The sequence below is a fragment of the Mesoplodon bidens genome, assembly GCF_964165515.1.
Source record: "Mesoplodon bidens genome assembly, chromosome: 13".
Classification (NCBI taxonomy): domain Eukaryota; kingdom Metazoa; phylum Chordata; class Mammalia; order Artiodactyla; family Ziphiidae; genus Mesoplodon; species Mesoplodon bidens.
Window position 1 is genome coordinate 57,687,141 of NC_138169.1, and position 23,994 is coordinate 57,711,134.

The 23,994-nt window shown below is 38.0% G+C and overlaps 1 protein-coding gene across 2 annotated transcripts in view; it reads left to right on the plus strand.

Annotated features, from left to right (window-relative positions):
* The first annotated feature begins 10,727 nt into the window (after positions 1–10,727).
* PIK3C3 (phosphatidylinositol 3-kinase catalytic subunit type 3) overlaps positions 10,728–23,994 on the plus strand; it is a 146,444-nt gene continuing 133,177 nt past the window's right edge. For both annotated transcript variants that reach the window (XR_014017266.1, XM_081251779.1), the window contains exons 1-3: positions 10,728–10,871; positions 13,890–14,078; positions 19,722–19,865. Coding sequence is in view for 1 of the 2 variants with exons in the window: in XM_081251779.1 (XP_081107905.1) it covers positions 10,804–10,871; positions 13,890–14,078; positions 19,722–19,865 (401 nt within the window). In the remaining variant the exon portion in view is untranslated. The remainder of the gene's footprint in view (positions 10,872–13,889; positions 14,079–19,721; positions 19,866–23,994) is intronic.

Sequence of the window (23,994 nt, forward strand, 5' to 3'; positions counted from 1 at the left end):
GATGAAGTTCAACACTGTCATGCTCAATCTGATTATTAACTAGAACTAAACTGTCTTGCTTCTTGAGAGTTTACCTACTAGGCAACCTGACTTATTCATGCAGCTGTTCATTTATTGATGTATCATCCACTGAGGGATTCATGTTCCTGTAAAAGGTAATTTTCAGAAAGACGTAAAATGTTGACTCTCATACAGATATAAAAATAAAGACACGTTAACAATTTTATTCTACTCATTAACTAAGGAGGGAACCAGGAAGACATCCTAACCAGTTCAAAAGAGAATTCAGAGATTACTCCTGATATTTTTAGATCAAGAATATTGACATGAATATGCAAATTAAGGCAAAACTGTTTTTTCCAAAGGTGGTAGAGGGAAATTAATTTGGGTTTGTCTGCAGGAATTATTTTGCATTGCTATTAGTTGCCTATAATCTACAAAGTGGTAAACTATCTCAAATACTATGAAATACTAGAATCATATAACCTGGAGGAATGTCAGCAGAAAAAGCATAATTCTTTGTTGAAGCACAGTTTTTGCTACATTACCTTTACAGTGAAGCCTTAACTTTTTAGTGTTCTTTACCAGGTCCTGGTCCTATCTCTCACCCTCTTTCATTGCCTTTGCTTGTTGTTACTGGTTGAATTGTGTCCCCTCAAATTCTTACGTTTAAGTGCTAACCCTCAGTAAATTCAAATTTGGAAATAGGGTCATTGCAGATATAATTAGTTACAAAGAGATCACACTAAAGTAGGATGAGTCCTAATTCAATAAAACTGGTGTCCTTATAAAAAAAAACAAAAAAGGAAATTTTGGACACAGACATTCACACAGGGAGAATACTGTGTGAAGATGAAGGCAGAGTTCAGGGTGATGCTTCCCTACACTGAGGGACACAGAAGATTGCCAGCAAACCACCAGAAGTAAGGGAGAGATGAGAAACAGATTCTCCCCCACAGACCCCAGAAGGAACCAACCCTGCCAACAAGTTGACCTTGGACTTCTAGCTTCCAGAACTACAGGACAAAAAGGTGTCTGTTTTTTATAGCACACACTTTATGATACTTTGTTACAGCAAACCTTGCAAACTAATATATTCCCTTCCTTCATCCTTCTTTGAGAAAACCCAGGCTGTTTCCTCTGCACAAAACACTTTTCTTCCTTCCTTCCTATCTATGTTTCTCCCCAGTCACCTGGTCAACATTTACTCATCCTTCAGATCTCTGCTTCATCCTTTCTTCCTCTGCAAAGTCTTCTTTTTCCCATCTGCCCCCCACAAATGTAAAGAAGCACTATATCGCCTTTCATACTTATCATAAACAATGAGTCAGTTCTGGCTATTTGTGGTACTTATATTCTGTAAAGTAGTCACAACCAATGAATTAGTGAATATGAACCATTGCTCCTAGGGGAAATACAGGGTTAGGCTCCTGTGAGCCTCTGGTCACATTTTCATCAATCAATACATAATCTTGTTTTATATGTGTTTCTGTTTAAAGACACCTTATTTAATATATATTATTGATTCACTAATATTCAAGTCATGACCAATAGCACTGTAACTCATACCTGAATGGAACTTTAAATATTTTCTCCATGAGACACATCACAATCTATCTACACTTAGGAACATATGACAGCACTTCAGCACTACATTTGGGGGCCATTTTAAACAGTGAAGTCACCAGTACAAGACACAAACATGAAAAACAATGTGACACTAAATAGACTGCAAAAAGAACACTTTACAGTATGCGAGCTGAGGGCAGAGCATTGCTTTGTTTGACCTTACATGGGAACGTGCACTCTGGATGTCTCAAGATTTTTCCCACTTTTCATATGTTTGTGAACCACGAAAGTGCTGTGAGTATTAATTTGGGGGTTACAGATAAAGTTTAGTGGGTAGGTAAATTCATAAGTATAGACTCTGTGAATAATGAGGATTAACTATACTTGCCAGTTTTCTGCCTTCCCTATGAAACTGTACCTTGGAGAGAGCAAGGTAATACCTACCTATGTCTACTTTATCTCCAGTGCTATCCCTGGTCCATGGCAGATGCTCAGTAAATGTTTGCTGAAGGAATGAGTGAATGACAGATGCAATAATAAATTTGCATGCTATTGTGCTATGGAAAATACAAAGATAAATTAATTTAAGCTCTGGGTTACTTCTACAAGATAACAAATGTGCATGCATATGCATGTCAATGAGTGTAGAGGTTTCAAAGGTACCTAAGAGTTTGGAAAATTTGTGCCTGAAGATTAAGGAGGGCTAAATAGAATGAAGCTGCTTCTTGAAGTAAGTGGGACAATGATGTGTCAAGAAAAAAATCAGTCAATCTAAGAAATAAGTGGAAAATTTTATTTGAGCCAAATTGAAGTCTACAACCTGGAAGCAGCCTGTCAGAAAGCTCCAAGACCTGTTCCACCCATTAGAAGTCACAGTTCCACCCATTAGAAAGCACAGCTATATAAGTGTTTTAAAACAGAGTTCATTAAATGACGTATCACTGACAGTTTACACAATCCAGATCTGCAAGTACAAAGTGGTGAGTCATCGTGACTCCTTACAAGATCAAGAAGGAAGGTTATCTTTTAAGGAGCTGTCTTCTTTGTTCTAGGAGAATGTCACTCTTTATGGTTAAGGAGGTATTTCTGCTGATAGAAGAGGTTTAGTCAATGCAGATACATAGCACACGGTAGAGGGAGAAGGGGGGCTAAAGGACAGAGAAATTTTTTTATGTTTAATTTTTCCTTGTCTTGCCATAAAATATGAATATTATTTCACAGAGGGAAGAGGTGACTTTTTAGGGAGAAGACAGCATAAGCAACAAGTATGTGGGGAAATACAGGTTGCTGGAGCCTAAGCAGAGGGTCCGTCTTGAGAAGCAGTAGAAAACAACATGCCAGAAGGAGGCTGAAGGAAGAATCTGGTAGATAATGCAGTCCCTGGCAAGAGACCTGGTTTTTATTAGGTTTTGAGCAGGGGAGCGACAAACTTGTAATATATATTAAATGTATGCATGATAGAAAAAAAATAGAATGGACCCTTATCCTGACTTATTAGAAACTCTATTAGAAAATTTTGCTCTTTTTAAGAAGTATTAAGATCCTCATAGCACAGAGGTGGCCTTTAAGAAATGCAAAGAGATATGGGAAAAGAATGGCGCAGGGGAGAAGCAGAGAGAAGCCAAAGCAGATCATAGCTTCCTAGGAAGCGCAACCATAAATTTAATTTGGTGCCTGTTAGCATCAGAGGTCCATCTCCTTTATAAAGTCTTATGGAACACTGTACTCAAGTTCCAACTTTATAATTATCAGTATGACCTTGGCAATTTTCTTTATCTCTGCAGGACTCAATTTCTGTGTTTCTAAATGAACAGGAATGGATGGTGCAGATTAGTACTGCTCAGGACAGACTTAGCCTCAATCATTAGAAATGAAACCTCTCAGGCCCCACCACCCAAACCTACTGAAACAGAATCTTCATTTGGTGAATCATATGCACACTGGTCTAGAGAAGCTCTTCATTCTCTTCTGAGAACAAATACAGTCAAATCTCATTATTCACAAATTCTGTATTTGAAAATTAACTGGCTCACTAACATTTATTTGTATTTCCAAAATCAATACTTGCAGCCATTTATGGACATGCATGGAGCAGTGAAAAATTTGAGTCACCCAACATACATGTCTCTGGTTGAGATCAAACAAAGAAACGCTCTGCCTTCTTGTTTCAGCTCTCGCACTGTAAAGTGTCCTTTTTGCTATTTAGTATCATGTCGCGGCTTTTTTGTTTGTTGTTTTTGGTTTCTGTGCTTTCTATTAGTGATTTCACTGTTTAAAATGGCCCCCAAGTGTAGTGCTGAAGTGCTGTCTAGTGTTCCTACGTGCAAGAAGAATGTGATGTGCCTCATGGAGAAAATACATGTATTAGGTAAGCTTCACTGGGGCATGAGTTATAGTGCTCTTGGCCATGAGTTCAATGTTAATAAATGAACAATGTATATTAAATAAGGTGTCTTTAAAAGAAACAGATAAAACAACATTACATATTTTTATGTTTGATAAAAATGTTGTGATCAGAGGCTTGCAGGAACATAACCCTTTAATTTCACTATGAGCACTGTTTCAATATTCACTAATTCTGTGCACTGTGATTTTATAGATCATAACTACCATTAGCAACAAGAATCAATTCTACTACTGGGTGAAGATAAAGGCAAAATCTGAATATAGAATAAGAGAAAGGATATTATTCAGAATTGATATGTTCAAACAAACATTGAGAGACAAATAGAAAATAATTTTAAAAAACAACTAAAACTTAGCTCCAATTTTAAATAGTCTATGAAGTCCTGGGAAGCCTCCCTTTCCTCTAAATGCCTGTAAAGAGCCCTGGTATGGAATAGCATTTCTGTGTTGTTTTGTCTCTGTTGGTTTGCTTCTGAGTATAATCTGAAACTGGCTCAGTACACGGAGGGCAAGGAGAGACCAAAGAAAGAGGCAGCTCTTGGTAGGTGGTGCTCCCAGGAGTGGATCTGATCTACCCACCAGCATCTTAAGAATTTATAGACAGGCCTTGATGGGGTTCAGTCACATACACCATCCAATGTGGTCTCAACAGCACATTGCTCTCTCAGTGCTGTATCCTTGAACCTGGCTCTCACTGTGGGAACAGTAGGCAGAGCACACATTCCAAGGATGGGGGAGGGGCGAAGAGCCTCCTATCGCCCAGGTCCAGCTCCAGGACTGACCAGTGGTCAAGTCCTCTCCTGACCTCCTCCAACAGTCTTTTTTTATTTTATTTTATTTTTTATTTTTGGTTGTGTTGGGTCTTCGTTGCTGCATGCAGGCTTTCTCTAGTTGCGGCGAGCGGGGGCTACTCTTCATTGCAGTGAGCGGGCTTCTCATTGAGGTGGCTTCTCTCGTTGTGGAGCACAGGCTCTAGCCGCGTGGGCTTCAGTAGTTGTGGCACGTGGGCTAAGTAGTTGTGGCTCATGGACTCTAGAGCGCAGGCTTAGTAGTTGTGGCGCACGGGCTTAGTTGCTCCGCGGCATGTGGGATCTTCCCGGACCAGGGATCGAACCCGTGTCTCCTGCATTAGCAGGTGGATTCTCAACCACTGCGCCACCAGGGAAGCCCCCTCCAACAGTCTTTAAGACAGAAAGAGAGACAAAGTTTCACCTTTGCCCTATAGGCAGACTAATTTTCTCTGAGATGAAAGTCCAAGTGTTTTAGTTCTCACATTCTCTCATTTAGTCTTCCTCTGCCTATTCCCTCAACAAATCCAAACTCCAGCCTAAGCATTCCTCTCTGAAAAGAGTATTAACTTTCATAACTCTCACACTAATGCACAGCTCAAATCCAAGCTGACTTTCAAGCAAGCAATTCTCCTTCTTTTCCTTCCTCTTTTTCATTCCAAGATTTCTTTTAGTGTTTACATAAGATTTTTGTTTTGTTTTTCACAGAAAGATAAATTCTTACAACACAGTGAAGTCTTTCCTCCTTTTTAGGGTCTCTGCCACTCTTTCCCTGTGCATTTATAGAATCTGGGTAGGTGGCAAAGTGACTTAGAAAGACTCCAGGGATCTTGAGGAGTTACTTGTGTCACTAATTACTGTCTATGGACTCAGGCTCTGATTGCTCCTCTTCCTTTTGTCTCAGAGAAGCAAGTCTGAATGTTGGGTCAACAACTTTTCTGTGATTAAATATTCATGCACAAACACAAATGCATACAAGCAAGGCAATAAGAAGTGCCAAAAATAACAGCAGTATCTCTGTCCTTTGGAGCATGTAGAAGCACAAGGAAAGAATGAACACAGACCAGAACTGCAGATCAAACATAATGTGGGCTGAGGTTTCACTCATTGTAATGGGTTTTCTAACAACAGTGGGTTCTCGGAAATGTCTGAAGTCATTATCATCCCACAATATTTATAGAACAAATGAAATAAAGCTCTTTGTCGCCTATGATATTAGAGGACAGGTTGCATGTGACATAGGAAACATACACAGAGGGATGCCAGGGGTGGCACCACATGCAGATAAGGTACACTATCCTCTAGTGAGATTGGACAGACCAATGTCTAATACAATGCTTGCTGTAGTTCTTGGCACATTCTAAGCAGTCAGTAAAAATTTGTTAAATAAATGGATGACCTGTAAAGACGCTGAGTGGACCGAAATCTCCTCCCTCCATGGAGTTAATCTGTAATGAGTCAAGATGTTTACCTGAGAGTGTAATCTATAGAGAGGCGGAAGGATCAATGGCAGTGCTAAATAACACCAAGGATGCTACAGAGACTGCCATTAATATTTTTTTCTGTTGCAGAAAGTAAGTTTAGGAATTATTCTGGAATATTCCTTCATAGTTTGGTAAAATATCATGTGTTTTGAAGTCAGACACATCTGGCTCTGCCATCTATTAGCTATTAATCATACATAAATCACCTAACCTATATTAGAGTTACTTTTCTGTAAAATAGGGTAACGGCGCCTACTTCACTATTTTGTTGAAATAATTAAATAAAGTAATATATGAACTGGTCTAACGTGCTGACAGATAGTAGTTTTTCAAATGCTAGATTCTTTCCTACTTTTCTTATTCAATATCTGCTCTGTGCCAGGAACTAAAGTATAATACAGTGGTAAATAAAATTCACACAAATCCTTCCCTTGCAGAGCTTGTAGTTGAGTGGGACAGCATCGACTGAATAATTATGATAGAAACTCTTGAAAATACTATGGAAGAATAATACAGGAGGAACAGATTTTCAAGTGAGGTGACTTAAACTAGTGTTGGGGAGGAAGGTGAGGTCAGAAGAGGCTTCTCTGAAGCAGCGATCTCAGGCTTGCAATACACAAATCTAATAGTTGTTTTAGCAAGGGTAGGGGAGGAAGATGGAGACTCTCTCAGGGTCTAGTACGTCTTGTAAAAGCCCAGAGTTTATGGGGCTCAGAGTTTTTAAAATCTTTAAAAATCTTGAATCAAGAGAATATAAATAACACCAGATATTTCTCACAGCTTTATAGTTCTCCTTTCCAAGGTCTGAGTACTAGAGATCACTCCTCTTATTGAGTGACGGGGGTGAGGAGGCACAAAGAGCTCAACCCACAACCATGTTCCTGGGGTACGACCTGATCATGCTTTCTGGGAGAGATATGATCCGATTCCTCTTTTATAGCTGAGATTCTTGACAGTGATGTCATTCAACTATCAGGATTTTTTTCTCACTTGTGACACTGAGAGAAGAGCTTCTTTTATTACAGAGTAGAAGGAGCTCACACACAAAATATACTTTTATTATTTTTCAGAAAATGCATTCTTTTGATCCTTTCCCTTTTGCAGCTGATAGAAATTACCTTTTTGAATGGAACCACCCAGGCCTTGTGGGTTCCTACTCCAGGATCACTAAGAGACATTCTCAAGCCCATCTTTTCAACACTGTCACTTGACAAATGGCCATAAGTCTTGGCCTATGATGTAGGATTTTTCAAGTTTCCTGACAATGCTGTCTGTTCTATCATGTGATTAGGTTCTAAAACCCCTGGAGTTTCTAGAAAACTTGTAAAGGCAATTTTTTTTAATTGGAGAAAAGGCAGTTATGAGATTATTTTAATCTCACAATATCATAGTCATTTTATCTTGATGGAAGGCCAATAATAGATGGTTGCTTTTCTAAGCTACGAGTCAATTTTTTTTTTTTTTTTAAGGTGCGCGGGCCTCTCACTGTTGTGGCCTCTCCCGTTGCGGAGCACAGGCTCCGGACGCGCAGGCTCATTGGCCATGGCTCACGGGCCTAGCTGCTCCGCGGCATGTGGGATCTTCCCAGGCCGGGCACGAACCCATGTCCCTTGCAACGGCAGGCGGACTCTCAACCACTGCGCCACCAGGGAAGCCCACGAGTCAATTTTTTATTACAAGCTAAAGAGAATAAATTGGGTGCAGTACTGACAAAAACAAACCTAATTATCACGACATGAATCCTGGGCAACTAGAAGGAACAGACCATTATCAACAAGTTTCTCAACCAACATTAAGGTTGTATTTTGAATAATTAAACATGAAATTGAAAAAGGATGACAAAGGAAACACAGAATAAAAACTGCAACTACAAAGGTTAATTACATATGAGACAAAATAGTCAATGAAATAGCCTACCACACAAAGAAAACACCTATGCAAAAAGTTATTTTCCTACAGGCAGTCAGTGGTCTGTGGAGCTGTGGGTTCTTGCAATGTAAATTGTGTTCTATAAGTGTCTGTTATATTTATGAGTTCACATGGGAAAGATTACATGGGAAAGAAAACATCATTTCTTTCCTTTCAGAATAAGATGCCTAAGGCTTCCATTTCCCATGGTCTTGCTAACTGGAGTCTGATACTCAGGTCTGCTAACCACATCTTCCTGATCCATGGTTGGTCCAGGAAAGGCACTGCCAGTTTTGGTTTCTGTGACTTTTAAAATGCTTCTGTGACCTGCCACAATCCTCCTCACTGGCACATTAGTTTTCCTTGTTGCATTAATGTCTTTGACAGTTACAGTCCAGTCTTCTAAGATTCTCCCATAATACATTCTTAATGTTGTTTTTTTCTTGATGATTACCTTTAAAAAGTTAATATAAGTCTATTCTGGATCCTATGAATGAATATCTTGGAACTAAGTATTGATATTTCATTTTTATACCTTTATCTGTGTTCTGTCTGTGACTGTGTTGGGACTTTAACTGTTATGGGCTAATGAGAAAAGGACAGAGATAGACCTAAGACAAAAAATGCTTTGGGGGCCAAGTAAAGGCCAAATACCATCATGGTACTTATACTAATGAAGAGTTCATAGTAATTTGAATAGAAAATGAGGCAATAAAATTGAAGTGCCCTGTGGTATACAGCAGTATAGATGTCTTGAATTTCAAAGAACCAGTCCTGTAAGAGTAGTCAATGCCATATTCATAATGTTGTAGGCAATAGAGTTTCAGCAAAAAGGCTATGTATTGTATTAAGGTTGTTAATTTGAAGTTTTTATATTTAATTTGTAAATTTGTAAATTTGATTTTTAAATAATTTATAAGAAATATATACGTGTGTACTTATATGAAGTTTACTCAGGTTTATACATTAAATAACATTATAATAAAAGTAATTTAAGTCAGCACTGGGATCAGAAAATTTAGTTCTTTACAAATTGTCAATATTTTATTCAAGTTTGAGAAACCTGTTTCCATCAGACCTGACATCCACCGCTGGAATTATCTCATAGACATGGCACTTGTAACTATTTGTTTTACTGTTGGGAGCTCTGATGATTAGAAAGTTCAAGTTTCTTTGCTTGCTGAAATTACATTTCCTATAAGTTCCAACCATTGGTAATAGTTATACTTAGGAACAAATCAAGTTGGCTCTCTTTTTGTTGGAACTGTAAGTAATAGGAGAATAACTATCATGCTTTTCCCTAGTGTTGCTTCCACAAATATTTTTGAAAATTTACTTGGGACAAAACATTGTGCATTAGCCATTGTTTTTGGATTTCTAGGTTAAACAGCTACACTCCTTTCAATCTTTCCTTGAAAGCTTCTTCTTCTCCCCTAATTATAGTAATTTATATATACTCTAGCAGTGCCCCCTTACAATGTGGCACCTAAAAATAAACACATAGAAAACAGAGAATTTATTCAATATCACCAATAGTAATGAATAGGAATTATTAAACTCAACAATGTATTAGGCACCAAGGGGGCACGCTATTCTTGCCAAGAGTTTTGGATCTAGTTGGAAATGCAGATTACAATTTTACATACTATTAAATATAAAAATAAACATTGTAGGAGTTTAGAGGTCAGAAATCTGAGTCCTAGAGTTGTTACTGGATGTTTCTAGGTTCTAACAAGGGTGAGGTCTTCAAAGGTACATTGGGTCTGAATACACCCTGTGTAAACAAGCACCCAAGTACTTTGATTAAAGTAGCCTCTATATTTGTAGCACAAAATGGGAACCCAGGTTTCCTTGTTCTCTGTGTTCTTCCTCCACTCTTTATAACGGAAAGAGGAAATCTTTGCTTGAGATAGCAAATACATGATTAAATCTACACGTTTTGGAAGGGCCCCTGAAATTTAAACTTGGTAAAACTCTAATTCCTGTGATTGTTCCCTGGTTAACCAACCTCCAGCCAGTGAAAGTTGTGACAATTCTTTTTGAACTGCATTTCCTTTTGGACTGATTTTAGAAATAGCTCAGGCTCGAAAGACAGTTTCTTATTTTCTTAAAAAAAACAACAAACAGGGCTTCCCTGGTGGCGCAGTGGTTGAGAGTCCGCCTGCCGATGCAGGGGACACGAGTTCGTGCCCCGGTCCGGGAGGATCCTACATGCCGCGGAGCGGCGGGGCCCGTGAGCTATGGTCGCTGAGCCTGCGCGTCCGGAGCCTGTGCTCCGCAACGGGAGAGGCCACAAAGGTGAGAGGCCCGCGTACCGCAAAAACAAACAACAAAAAACAAACAAGAAACAAACCACCGCTAATCAGGAAGAACACAGGAAGTCTGGAATGTAGTCAAATAGGCTGCGTTTCCGGAATTCTATTTACACTCAAGCAAGATGGTGGGCTCCCTTTGCACATGCGCAGAAGAACGCTTGGCGGGGAGGGCAGTTCCTCCGCGTGGGGTCGCAGTCCCGGCAGGGATTGGCGGAGCTAGGGCTGAGAGGCGGAACCGGAAGAGCCTGTGTTGTGCGGCTCTGCAAGTTCAGCGCCAGAGTCTTCCCAGCTTCTAGTTTTCAGCATCAGGTGTTGGTCTTGCCCGGGGCTGCCATGGGGGAAGCGGAGAAGTTTCACTACATCTACAGTTGTGACCTGGACATCAACGTGCAGCTTAAAATGTAAGCGAATCTGGGGACCGGGACTGGGATTGCTGAGCTTCAGTGGGGGCGGGGGGGAGGCAGGGGCCTATGGGTTGGGGAGAGAAGATGGTTATTAGCTTGATGGTCGGCCTGCGGACGGCCCGGAAGGCTGAAGCCAGGGAAACGGAGGTGAACGGGAGTTTGGAGAGGGGCCGTGTGCGAGGACTGAGGACGTGGTCCTCAGGGAGGACCTTCTCCTCAGGGAGAAGGACAGCGGTAGGAATAAGTTCGTAAGTCCCACAGGGTTTATTTTGAAGAAAGCGTTTTGCTGTTCACTGCAACCTTTTGTGGGATTATTACCGTCACATCTTACAGATAAAGAAATCAAGTCTTGGTTAAATTGTCCTGCCGTTAATAATTGGAAGATCTTACTTTAAAACGGGGCTGGAAGGTGGAATGGAGACTGAAGAAATTATGAAAAGGTAGATACAGGCAGATAAGGTAGCTGAGCACATGGAGGTAGTACTAAAAACACGAGAGGTGATAGAGGATTAGGTTGAATCTTAGGACAGTTTGGCATTGCTTAGCCAGGGAAGTTGGGAGTCAGGCAAAGGTGAGGAGGGCTCCAGGTGTAAAGGGAACAGAATATATAAGAAGAGAGCCTTGCAGGAAAATCTTGGGGTATCACAGTTGAAGTAAAGGTCCAGGGCATGACATCTTGAGATGAGAATAATGGAACTGAGATGGGGAACAGGTAGCACCAAGTTGGAAATTATGTCCATTGGCAGTCTCATAGATGTTTTTTCATATGTGAAAACTGTCATAAATTATCACAGATTTTTAATCCCAACATCATCATATGTTTTAGTCAGTATTCAACAAATGTGCCTCAGGCATAGGGCTACATACCTGTAGTAAATACATTTTCTGAGTCATTAGGTGCTCCTTTGAATGATTGTTTCCAGAAGTTACTTACTTCAGACTCTGACAAGTCCTTTACTGTTCATTTCGTGGTGGTGGTGAGAATTATATGCCAAACTGTACCTTTGTATAATACTTTACACACCCATTTAAAGTAATTTTTACAGCATACACCTGTATTGGTAATACAGGACCTGTATTGCCATCATCTGGTAAAGGACTTTCCTTCAGTCTTATTCCTGTCAGTATTTCTTGGACATATGAATGCATTTTTTTGAAACTTTTGAACATTAAAAGGAAAGAAGAAAAAATTTTTAAAAACTGGTCCATTATTAACAGACATACATTGAGTATTTTGCGGAAAAGATAAAGCATAAATCAGAAGTTTGGCAAAATTCAGTACAAACCACCTTTTAGCGTCTGAGACTAGTTTTGGGGAGGGCAGGAAGTATCAGTTTAGAATCATGTAGTCAGAGAATAGTAAATTTTAAAATTCTGTTTATTTTCCCCAGGCCTTTTCATCTGTTTCTGTGGTTTTAATAAAACTTGCACTTTGATGTCTCTTTTCTTAGTGCCATAGTTGAATATCAAACTGCCCACAAGACATGATCACTTTGGATGTCCCAAAGCACTTTAAAAGCAACTTGTCCAAAATGGAGCACGTCATTAGCGCGCCCTCTAACTCTTATCTTCTCTCACCCTATTTTGGTGATTGTTAGCATTGTTCATTGATTTTGGTTAAGACAGAAAAGGAGTCATATGGATTCATGCAGACACCCCCTCTCACCTTCTCTGTTTAATCCTTTACAAGTTGTCTTGAATCTACCCGCTCAGTATCTTTGATCCATGCCCCCTTTAAACCCCATTGCCCTAGCCTTAGTCTACCCTTTAACTTTTAATTTTGATTGAAAGTCTTCCAACTGATCTTGCTTTCAGTCCCACCTCTCCATTACTTTCTTATACTCCTGCCAAAGTATCATAAACACAAATCTGATTATATTTCTCTCAATTCAAATTGTTCAGTTAACAGGTTTTTGAATTTTCATTTTGCGTGAGGCACTGTACTGAATTTGGTGGCTACTTGGCTTCATTGCCCCCCTATACTTCATTCTCATCTCTAGCTTCTTCTCCACATGAGCTTTATGCTTTAGCTCTACCAACCTGTAGTTGGTCAGACATGCCATCTTGCCTTTTTGCAGTTGTATATGCTGTTGTTTATTCTGGGATGACTCTCTGCCTCTGGTTCTCATCTTTCATATATTGTTCAGGCTCATTTCAGGCATCTATCTGGGTTATGAGCCCCTACCTCCAAGCCACATTAGGTGCTCCTGAGACTTTCTCATATATCTTTCTGTAATGGGAAGAACATTGGCTTTGGCTTCCTCTGTCCTGGTTTTTATTCTCAGCTCTGTTACTTATTTTGTGATCCTGGATAATAAGCTTGATCTCTGAGTCTGCTTCATGATTTATAACATGGTAATATGGTGAAAAGTAAGTAAGAAAGTCTCTATAAAATGCCTGGCACAACATATGATGTAATCTTGATTTCCAAGCAATGTTCCTACCTCTTTTATAATTTTACACATATCTTTTACTACTTAAAACACTGTATTTCTTAATTTAAAGAACGGATTAGATAATACATCTACATAGTAAAAAAAAAAAAAAGCATAAAAAAATACGCAGTTAAAAGTAAGTTTTCTCCCTAGAGCAAGGACTTAATGTTTTCCTGTAACACTGTATTGTTTATCTTGTCTTTCATTTCTGGACCTCTATGCTTAGTACAGTAAATGTTGTTGAAAGACTACAGGAATAAGTGGTCAACTTGAAATTAATAAACTGAAACTAATGCTTGGAAAGCTGGTGACATCTAGAAGGTAAACACAAGAGTTGATGACAGGGTTTAAAATTAAGAAGCCTAAAATAGAGAAATATGTTGATGAAGTTAGGAATGATCTTAGGCGTGTTAGTTTTTTAAGAGCCCCTTTAGTAAATGAAAAAAATTACTTTAATTTCATCTATAGGAAAATGTTCAGGTAGCATAAGGTTACTGTGACATAACCATAAACGCTTAGTATTTGTTGTGTTTGTCTTTTAAAAATGTGTGTCTAAACATTATTGCTTTTATGCTTTCAGAGGAAGTTTGGAAGGGAAGAGAGAACAAAAGAGTTATAAGGCTGTTCTAGAAGACCCAATGTTGAAGTTTTCAGGACTGTACCAAGAAACATGTTCTGACCTCTATGTTACTTGCCAAGTTTTTGCAGAAGGGAAGCCTCTTGCCTTGCCAGTGAGAACATCCTACAAAGCATTTAGTACGAGATGGAAGTAAGTTGTTTTCTCGAATATGGTGGGTTCCAGACTATTCTCCCATTTCTTTATAGATGTTGAAAGTATTATTTGGGATTACAGAGGAATTAAAATTCTTTATTTAATACCTATAAGCAGTGATCAAATAGTTTAAAGTAGGAACCTACTCAGATAAAGTAGGTGGAAGTGAGGTGGAAGTGAATTTATTTACCTAATTGAGGTGGAAGTGAATTTATGTTTGTATTGAGTATATTGACGTATTTTTATGAGAACTTGACTGATTCACAAAATGACCCAAACCAAAAACACGTCTCTAAATTTGCTCCCATTCTATGCCCTTGAACACAGAAACACTTTTGGATAGTCTGAGATGTTGTCTAAGCTGATGTTTGGAACTCAGATGTTTAGAGAGAGATATGTTGTCATCTGTTTGGATCAGTTGTTTATGTTAAATATGAAACGAACTTTTTTTTTTAAGTTCTTGGTTTATTAAGCATGCTGCATTAGCAAGCCATTGTTGGAATTTGAGGTAAATGTAATGAACATGAAGTTCCCGTTTTTCCAGGATAGTATTGTAGGTCCTTAATATAATCTCTTGACACTTCTTATTTGATAGATTGTGTGGTGCAGTTTTAATGTTTGATTCGTGAGTATTATTCAGTACCCTAGTAGGCTTGGTTCAGGATACACAGGTTGTGTGCCTCTCAGTGAAGGAGTTTATGCCCACAATATTCATGGAGGACAGGATGTGGCCACATGGACTCCCAGGCTGTACTGTTGAGGATACAACCCTTTGTTTACCAAGTGTGGCCCAGCAGACTGGGAAAAGTTTTCTGGAGAGATCAGAAGCCTAAGCTCTGATGATCTGGCTACACTGAAACCAACTGTTTTAATGGTGTAGTTTCTTTAGTAGTCTTTTTTGTGGCTAGATATATACACACACGAGTATATATATGTATTTATATTTATTATTCTGGAAAATTTCAAACCTGTAAAAGTAGAGAGAATAATATAATGAACTTCCAGGGCTCCCTCACCTAGCTTCAGTAATTACTAACTCAGGCCAATCTTTTTTTTTTTTTTTTTTCTTTTTGCGGTATGCGGGCCTCTCACTGTTGTGGCTTCTCCCGTCGCGGAGCACAGGCTCCGGATGCGCAGGCCCAGCGGCCATGGCTCACGGGCCCAGCCGCTCCGCGGCATATGGGATCCTCCCAGACTGGGGCACGAACCCGTATCCCCTGCATCGGCAGGCGGACTCTCAACCACTGCGCCACCAGGGAGGCCCATCAGGCCAATCTTATTTCAGCTATACCCAATGTTACTTTGAAGCCAATTCCAAATATTATATCATCTTAACTTAAATATTTCTTTATGTCTGTAACATAACTACATATCATCATTACACCTAAAACAACCCACCAGAACTCCTATAATTGTATCAGAGGTTCTTAAACTGGAATCAGGAAATCTACAAAACTCTGAAACTGTATGCAGAATTTTTTGTGTCTTGCGCATTTTTACAGGGACAGAGCTCAAAGCTTTTATTAGACTTTTTGAGGTGTCTTGTGACCCTTCAAAAGACTTAGAACCACAAATTTAGGTCTAGGAAGTCAGCATTTATGGAGAATTCCACTTTTCTTGGGGGAAATTGTATGGTGGTTTTGTTCCATGCCTTGGCAATAAAAGAGATTAGAGCAAAAGCAAATTCCCAGTTATAGGGAGATGAACATCTTTCTCCTCTTCCTCCCATTTACCAGCTCCTTTCTGCATTGTTTATGTATTATGTATTTTCAAGGATATAAAAACTTTCATATTTGCTCTCTCAAGGTTTGAGGTTTTTAGTTTATATTTTTTAAATTGTGAAACTAACAAAGTACTCTAAAATAATTAGAATGGCTTTTTTTAATTAAAAGGTTTAAAACAGCTGTGTAGAAGATAGATTGAGAAAATACCTTACGTTGGGTAAATATATGAGGATAGGTTTTTATCTTTTATTTTTTTAATTAATTAACTTACTTATTTTTGGCTGCGTTGGGTCTTCGTTGCTGTGTGCGGGCTTTCTCTAGTTGTGGTGAGCAGGGCTACTCTTCGTTGTGGTGGTGCACGGGCTTCTCATTGTGGTGGCTTCTCTTATTGTGGAGCACGGGCTCTAGGCACGCGGGCTTCAGTAGTTGTGGCTCGCGGGCCCTAGAGCACAGGCTCAGTAGTTGTGGCACACAGGCTTAGTTGCTCCACGGCATGTGGGATCTCCCCAGACCAGTGCTCGAACCCATGTTAGCAGGTGGATTCTTAATCGCTGAGCCACCAGGGAAGTCCCTATCTTCTTTTAAATATACTCTTCGGGCTTAAGGGAAACATTTGCAGATTTTGTACATCCTGCTCTTTAGTATTTAAGAGCTGAAGTTTGTACCAATTCATCAAAACAAAAATAGCACTTCTGAAATAAATAAGGGCAGACTTTTTTTTTTTTTTTTTTGCGGTACGCGGGCCTCTCACTGTTGTGGCCTCTCCCGTTGCGGAGCACAGGCTCCAGATGCGCAGGCTCAGTGGCCATGGCTCACGGGCCCAGCCGCTCCGCAGCAGGTGGGATCTTCCCGGACTGGGGCACGAACCCGTGTGCCCTGCATTGGCAGGCGGACTCTCAACCACTGCGCCACCAGGGAACAATAAGGGCAAACTTTATACAGTCCTTATTTTCTATAAGCAATGACTTAAAAGAAGATTCTGTAGACTGGGGGGAAAATAAATTATACCACAAAAGGATCTCTTGCTATCTTAATTTTTGCATTTCAGAAAGTATTTTGGGGTAGTATGAGATTCCAAGTTGTCTAAATCTATTTCTGAGTTTCTGATAGTGAGTTGTGAGAGTTCAAATAATGAGAAGCTCATCCAAAATTCATCTGAATCTCTTCTACCATATTCTATTCTATCCTGTCCTATAATAAGAGAGCCCACGGGGAGGAAACCTGTACTTTCTTTAGTTACACTTAGGGTAAAATTATCAGCTTTAGGTGTGAAATACTGCAAATTTTTAAGTTATATATATGAATATTATTCTGCAGGCAAGTGGTTTAAATTTTTTTTAATTTATATTTTGTCTTGTCACGTGGAGGATTTGAAATGGCTTTAGACATAGACTATCTAATATAATTTTAAAATTAGAAAGTTAGGATTTAGGAGTGCATTAATCAGACTAGAGAATTAGTACACTGGTCTATGCGTGTGGGGTACATGGTGGGAAGTCACACCATCCAGAATCAGGCTTTAGAATCCTGGAATATTTTGAAAGTTGCCAGGTGAATTTAAGCCTCATTAGAGTTGGGGCATGAAGAAGGGATGATTCATGGGAAGGGAGAGAACAAAATGGTGTTCAAAATACACAGTTCTTTGATGTCTGACCAGAACTTTTCAAATTTCTAGAATATCTTGAGTGGTTTTCAGACTATTTTTTAGCTGCAGATTCATTTTCTTCAAAAGAAATCTTCTGCAGAAGCCCAGTATGTAAAACAGGTAAAGTGTTTTTGCTTAATTTAAAGAGGTGTGGGGGTCAGGTGTTGGATGGCAAAAGGTTTGAGGCAAATGATTGCTTGCTCTTATGTATTGTCTCCTAGTCAAAGGATAGAATATAAGGGTGAGTATTTTCACAGCTCATTTTGGGTATTGTTACTGACTTTTCTCTTTAACTTTAGCCTGTGTTAACTTATCTCTGTGGTTTGTTCATTGGCATAAGGTTACACTTAGTATTTACCTTTTTATTCTGGCCCACCATGTGAATAGTAATTAAATAAATTCATTTAGTTTCTTAAGCTTATCTGTAGGGGAGAAAGGCTTTTTAAACATGTATTTTATTTCTTTAAGAACTTCATAGAAGAAAAGGATTTAATGATGTTTAGAGTCTCCTTGAAATTGATAGCCATCTCTAATTTTCCTGTAGGTCCTTGAATTTTTATGGTGGATGTAAATGTTTTGTTCTTTAATAAGTTCGTGAAAATTCTGTTCGTTTCTTACTGATGCAGGTGTATTTGACCTAGACTGGGATATGCCCTTTGAGAATAATTTTGAGTAAACAGAGAGAAGCAATTCTGTGTGTCTGCTGGGTATTACTTTGTGTGTTGTTTGCGTAGTTTTCTTTTGGGATTTTAAAAGCCATCTGTTGTTTAAGGAAGTTGAGATGATCAGATAAATCCAGTGTTAAGTTTGAATGCAGAAGAAAATTTGCAGGGGTGAATAGAGATTTAAAAAAATGGGAGAGCTGTGCTGTCATTACTGTTAGTAAGAACAAACATTCCTTAGTGAAATCATATGTAAAAATATGCTTTGAAAGCATTAAAAAAATAGCTAAGCATTATTGGTATTAATGAAATAACTTGAGTGGAAGAAAAATCTCATGTAAAAAGTTGTCACATATCTGTCCAGAGCAGTCTAGTAACTTCATGTTACAAAGTTAGTGGATGGTCTCCTTTGATCTCTTTAAAATTTTGTTTTTTTTCTGCTTTATTGAGATACTGATGTATATTATAGGACCATATTATACCTAGCACCATTTTGAGTATAATATGAGTAATTCTGATTTCTTTCTTTTCTTAGTAAAAAACTGTTCTGGAGAATGCTTACAGAAAAAAAATCACAGTTTAGTTCTAAAACAACTTTGGTTCTAATAGGTTTACGTGTTTTCCCAGATTTTTATTAGCCATTATTATATTCCTTGTCTCTTAGTGATATCGTCTGTTTCTCTTTTCTTTTCTTCATTGAAGTGTAGTTGATTTACAATATTGTGTTGGTTTCAGGTATATAGCAAAGAGATTCTGTTATACATATATATGTATATATCTTTTTTCTTATTCTTTTCTATTATATTTTATTACAAGGTATTGATTATAGTTCCCTGTGCTATACAGTAAATCCTTGATGTCTGAGTTTCTTGATTAAAGAATTTACCAGTGTTATTTTTCATGAGCTTTGTTTTTCAAAATATTTTTTTCATGTGTTCTATAGGCATACCTTGGAGATATTGCAGGTTCAGGTCTAGATCACCACAATAAAGCGAGTATTGCAATAAAGCGATTTTTTTGGTTTTCCAGTGCATATGAAAGTTATCTTTATACTGTAATCTATTAGGTGTGCAATAGCATTGTGTCTAAACACAGTGTTCATACCTTAATTAAAAATTACTTTATTGCTAAAAAATCCTATCATCTGAGCCTTCAGCGAGTCATAGTAGTAACATCTAACATCAAAGATCACTTACAACAGATCATCATAAAAAATATATTAATAATGAAAAAGTTTGAAATATTGAAAGAATTACCAAAATGTGATAGAGAGACACGAAATGAGCAAAAACTGTTGGAAAAATGGTACCCATAGACTTGTTAGATGCAGAGTTGCCATAAACCTCAATTTGTAAAAAATACAATATCTGCAAAGCCCAATAAAGTGAAGTGAAATAAAATACAGATATGCCTGTATTTAAAATTGAAATTGCCTAGAGCAAAATTGAGGTAAGTGCCACGTTATTTTTTGTACTACTAACTTAATCTTTTGACATTTTCTCTGGACAGACCTTCTTGTATGGTTTGTTAATTTAAAAGAAAGTTATACACATGTTTATGTTGACTTTCTTTCCTTAGCTTTATGTTTTTGTTGACTTTATTTCCATAGCTGGAATGAATGGCTAAAACTGCCTGTGAAATACCCTGACCTGCCCAGGAATGCGCAAGTGGCCCTGACTATATGGGATGTGTATGGACCAGGGAAGGCAGTGCCTGTGGGAGGAACAACAGTTTCACTGTTTGGAAAATACGGGTAAGCGTTTTCTTTTCCTATGGAAATGTTGCTTTCTGGCCCTTTTCTTTCTTGACCTTAATAGTTTATGCCCAGTCTGGTTCTCTGTGCTAGGAAGTGAAACCTATTGGATACATATGATTCCGTAGTACTTGAGACTGAAGTTGACACATAATTCCTTCAGGAGATGTAGATAGATTAATTAAAAAACACAGTTTGTATTTCGCTACTGTTAATGATTGGTAATGCGATTTCTATTACGAAATAGTCATTGGAAACTGTAACCTTATTTTTAGGAATAAAAGGCTATTTGTCATGTACTGTAACTGCTTTGTTATAGGGTTTTTCTGCTTTGTCATAATAGTGACAAAAAGGACAATAAACAGGGTTTAAAAAGTACTAAAGCACTAATTTGCTGTAATGGTAATGATTATAATAGGAAAGTTAATTTTGTTTTTAAAAATTTACAGATAATAGAGATTTATTTAAAAACAAAAACAAAAACAAAAACATGAGAGTCCTTTAGGGTGTTTTTTCTCTATCCCTTTTCTTCTGAGCAGAGAGATCACTCTTCATCTTAAGAAAATTGTTGACATTCTATTCTTTCTATGTTTATTAATTGGAATTTTTCTCTAAAAAACTTGGTCTTTCATCATATATTGAGTTACCTTGGTATACAGTTCATATAGGAAAGGCAGATGAATGTTTAATGTTTTTCCCCTTTAACAATTTTAAGAATGAATTGGTTGGTGCCTTGGTAACCTTGAAAGTGACGATTGATGTTTTTGTTATTTTGTTCTTAAGTTTTATCACGAACTTTTAAACAGTTTTGAAATGTTTCAATCCATTGTTCTTTTTATTCTTTATAATTCTCAAAAATTCCAATTTTTGGTCAGTCAGTAGGAGCCCCTTCAGGTTGATCCCATGTTCTTTTGACAGTATAGTACACCAGTAGTCATTGGTAGCTTCTTTACTTTCTGGAGACAAGCTATTCCGGGCTCATTGGGAAACTTCCTGACCCAGACCTGGACTCTCTGAAAGAAGTCCCAGTTCCTTTAGATCAAATGGTAGAAACCATAATCTAGGTATTATCAAACTTCTTAATTTTTGCCCATTTTAAAATTGAAAAATGTTATTTCCTAAATTAATTTTCACATCATTAAGTATGATTGAAGATGATCGTATTGTGATATTTCCCTTTACATTTGTGTTTATGTTTCTGTGAATTGCTTTTTCATATCCTTTGCCCATTTTTTAAAATTGAGGTATAATTCACATACCGTAAAATTCTTTGCCTTTTTTTTTGAGTTGTCATTTTTCTTATTAATGTGTAAGGGGTCTTTGTAGATTAGTGAATTAGCCCTTTGTGTGTTACATGTTACACATATTGTTTTTCCTGTTTGACATTTTCTTTTGAATTATCATATACTTGTTTGTTGCTTATTTACTTGCAGCTCATGAATCTTAAATTATGATGTTGAATTTATCAGTTTTTTATAAACCAGTGGTGGTTAGGAAGGCAAGTAGAACTAGATTGTCTGGGTTTAAAACCTGGCTCTTTTGCTTATTATCTGTGTACCCTTGGGCAAGTTATTTAATCTCTTTATGCCTCAGTTTCCTTATCTGTAAAAAGATATTAGTATTTACCTCACAGAGTAGTTGATGATGATAAATTACTAAAGACATGTAATGAGCTTAATAAGTGCTCAGTAAATATTAGCTGTCATTATTTCTGAACTATTCTTGTTAGTTTTGAATACTATTAATTATAAAATGTTTTAATATTAGAGGTGTATAATCTTCCTCATTCGTAGTCCTTTCAGAATTTCTCTGGATAGTCTCTATATTTTATCAGATAAATATTAATATTATTTCCTAAGTTAAAAAAAAAGCTCATTGTTATTTTGTTGGGAAACTGTATTGAATTATATATGTGAATTACAGAGAGAATTGATATCCTTATGATATTCAATTTTTCTGTTCAGGATAGGATTTCTCAGAAAAGCTTCAACTCATGAATAAAATGTAGATGTAATTTCATTGAGAATAGCTTGATTGCTTAGTAATGTGTAGGTATTTTACTTTAATGTACCTATTAAAGAAATATTTATTATTGAAATCCATGCAGGAACAATAATTTAGACATAGTCTGAGACATCGTGGCCTCCAGTTTTAAATACGGTTTTTGATGAAATGGAATGTTATAGTAGAATGGACATATTACAAAATCAGTATGTTTCTTTTCTGGAGTGTTTGTACCTTTTTACTTTCTCTACCAGGGTGGAATTTGCTTGCCATATAGAAAAAAAAATGCACAACAGTTTATTACTCTTACTGTAGTCTTAGTGCTTAAATCTTCTTGAGAAACAGCCAGATAGACCTCTTGGTTTTTCCTCCTGGCCTCTTCATTAGTGGTTTACCTTCTGAAATAACAGCGGGAGTTTCCCTCATGAAAACACCTCTTTTAACACTCATATATCGATACATTTTCATTGATCTTAGGATGTAGTTTCAGGAGACAATCTGACTAGACTATAGGTGTGAGACAATAGAAATTTCCACAGAAGTACAGTGAAATGACCTGCCTACAGCCAAATCAATTCTCAGGTTGACATTTGTGACACTGTTTTACTTGGCCTTTGGCAAGTTTTTATAAAGTATGTGAAATCAGTAGTAATCATTGTGCGTATGTGTGTATAATGACTCATGTTATATCACCTACTATTCCCTCTAGGCTGATGCTTATAGTGACCTGCACCTCAGAAAAAGGAAATCTGAGAAGCCCTATGAAATTAAAATAACTCCTTTTTCTCTCTGTGTCCTGGGGCCTTCCCTTGAAGGCTAACTGGGGTGCAGTGGAGACAAGCCGAGGTATTCCCCCGCAGGATATTGGACTTCCTGTGCACCTTTGGATTGTGGAAGAATATGATATTCAGGATGTTCCAGGTGCTATAGCAGAGTGCAGACATCCACTTGCACTGCTGGGTCACAGCTGCTTCTCTGCATGGTGTTGCTGACATTCATGGTGAGAAAGTAGCATGAGTCTTCTGTGTGATCTCAGCAGGAAGCCTGTGCAGATTTTTTTCCACCTACCATTAAAAATCATGTCATGTGCCACCACAGTTCTCATGACTTAGGGAAATGCTGCTTTAGACCTTCATTTCCTCAAATGTTTCTTAGGCAATGAAATAACACCAGTTGTACCCCACCTTGTTCCTTAAATAGTCCTGGTATGGACTTATTAGCTTTTTAAAAGTGGTCCTCAAAGTGTCTAATAGCTGTGTTATAGTATCGGGAGTCCTGTGACTACCAACTCTTGCTGTTTGCTAATACCTGTTTTGTATACTTGAGTCAGTGTGAAGCAGTGCTTCTTGGAGAATAGTGTAGTTAATCGAAAGACAGATCTGTTAGGATATGGCTGGAGTAACTAATTGTCCTCATTTTGAAAGTCTAGCTTGTGAGATTCCTAAGTAGCTAAAGAATTGATTGATCATTAGGTTGAATTGGCAAAGGATCATACGCAAGCTGTATATTTCTCTTGCAGATGTTTTTTCCAAATGTGAATTCTGAAGTCAGGCCAGTTGTTGCTGTAGTAGCTTGGCACTGGGAGCTGGAGCATCTACAGCAGCTGTTGCTGGGGCCTCTGCTTGTGTCTGAGGGAGATCCTGCTGTACCGTTTTCTTCTTTCTTGCCTGTTTGGCTTAATTTCCCAAATGGACTTGATGCTCTGAGCATCTTCTGGCTTGCCACCTGGAGGCTGTGTAACTCTCTGTAAAGGTTCCATTAGTGTCAAAAGAAAGTAATATGTTCACTTGATCATTTGAATCACTTGGCATCACCCCTACCTTCCATGTCCCCTTATCCTTAAATTTCTTCTCCAGATCCATCCCAAGGCACCTAAATCATTTAGTATACTGACTTCCTGCCAAATGTACTTATTTTTGATTTAGTTAAGTTCAGCCAAACTATTCACTTGGGGGCAAGGAAGTGGAGAGAAGGAAGGGAAGCTTTCTGCTGTTTCTGAAGGTACATTTAAGGATATTCATTGAAAGTGGTATTATGACCTTACTGTACCCAGTTTCTTAGAGACTAAGGTCTGCTTGCTGTTGAATGTCTCTCAGTTGAAAGGGAAAGAAAATGAACTTTATAA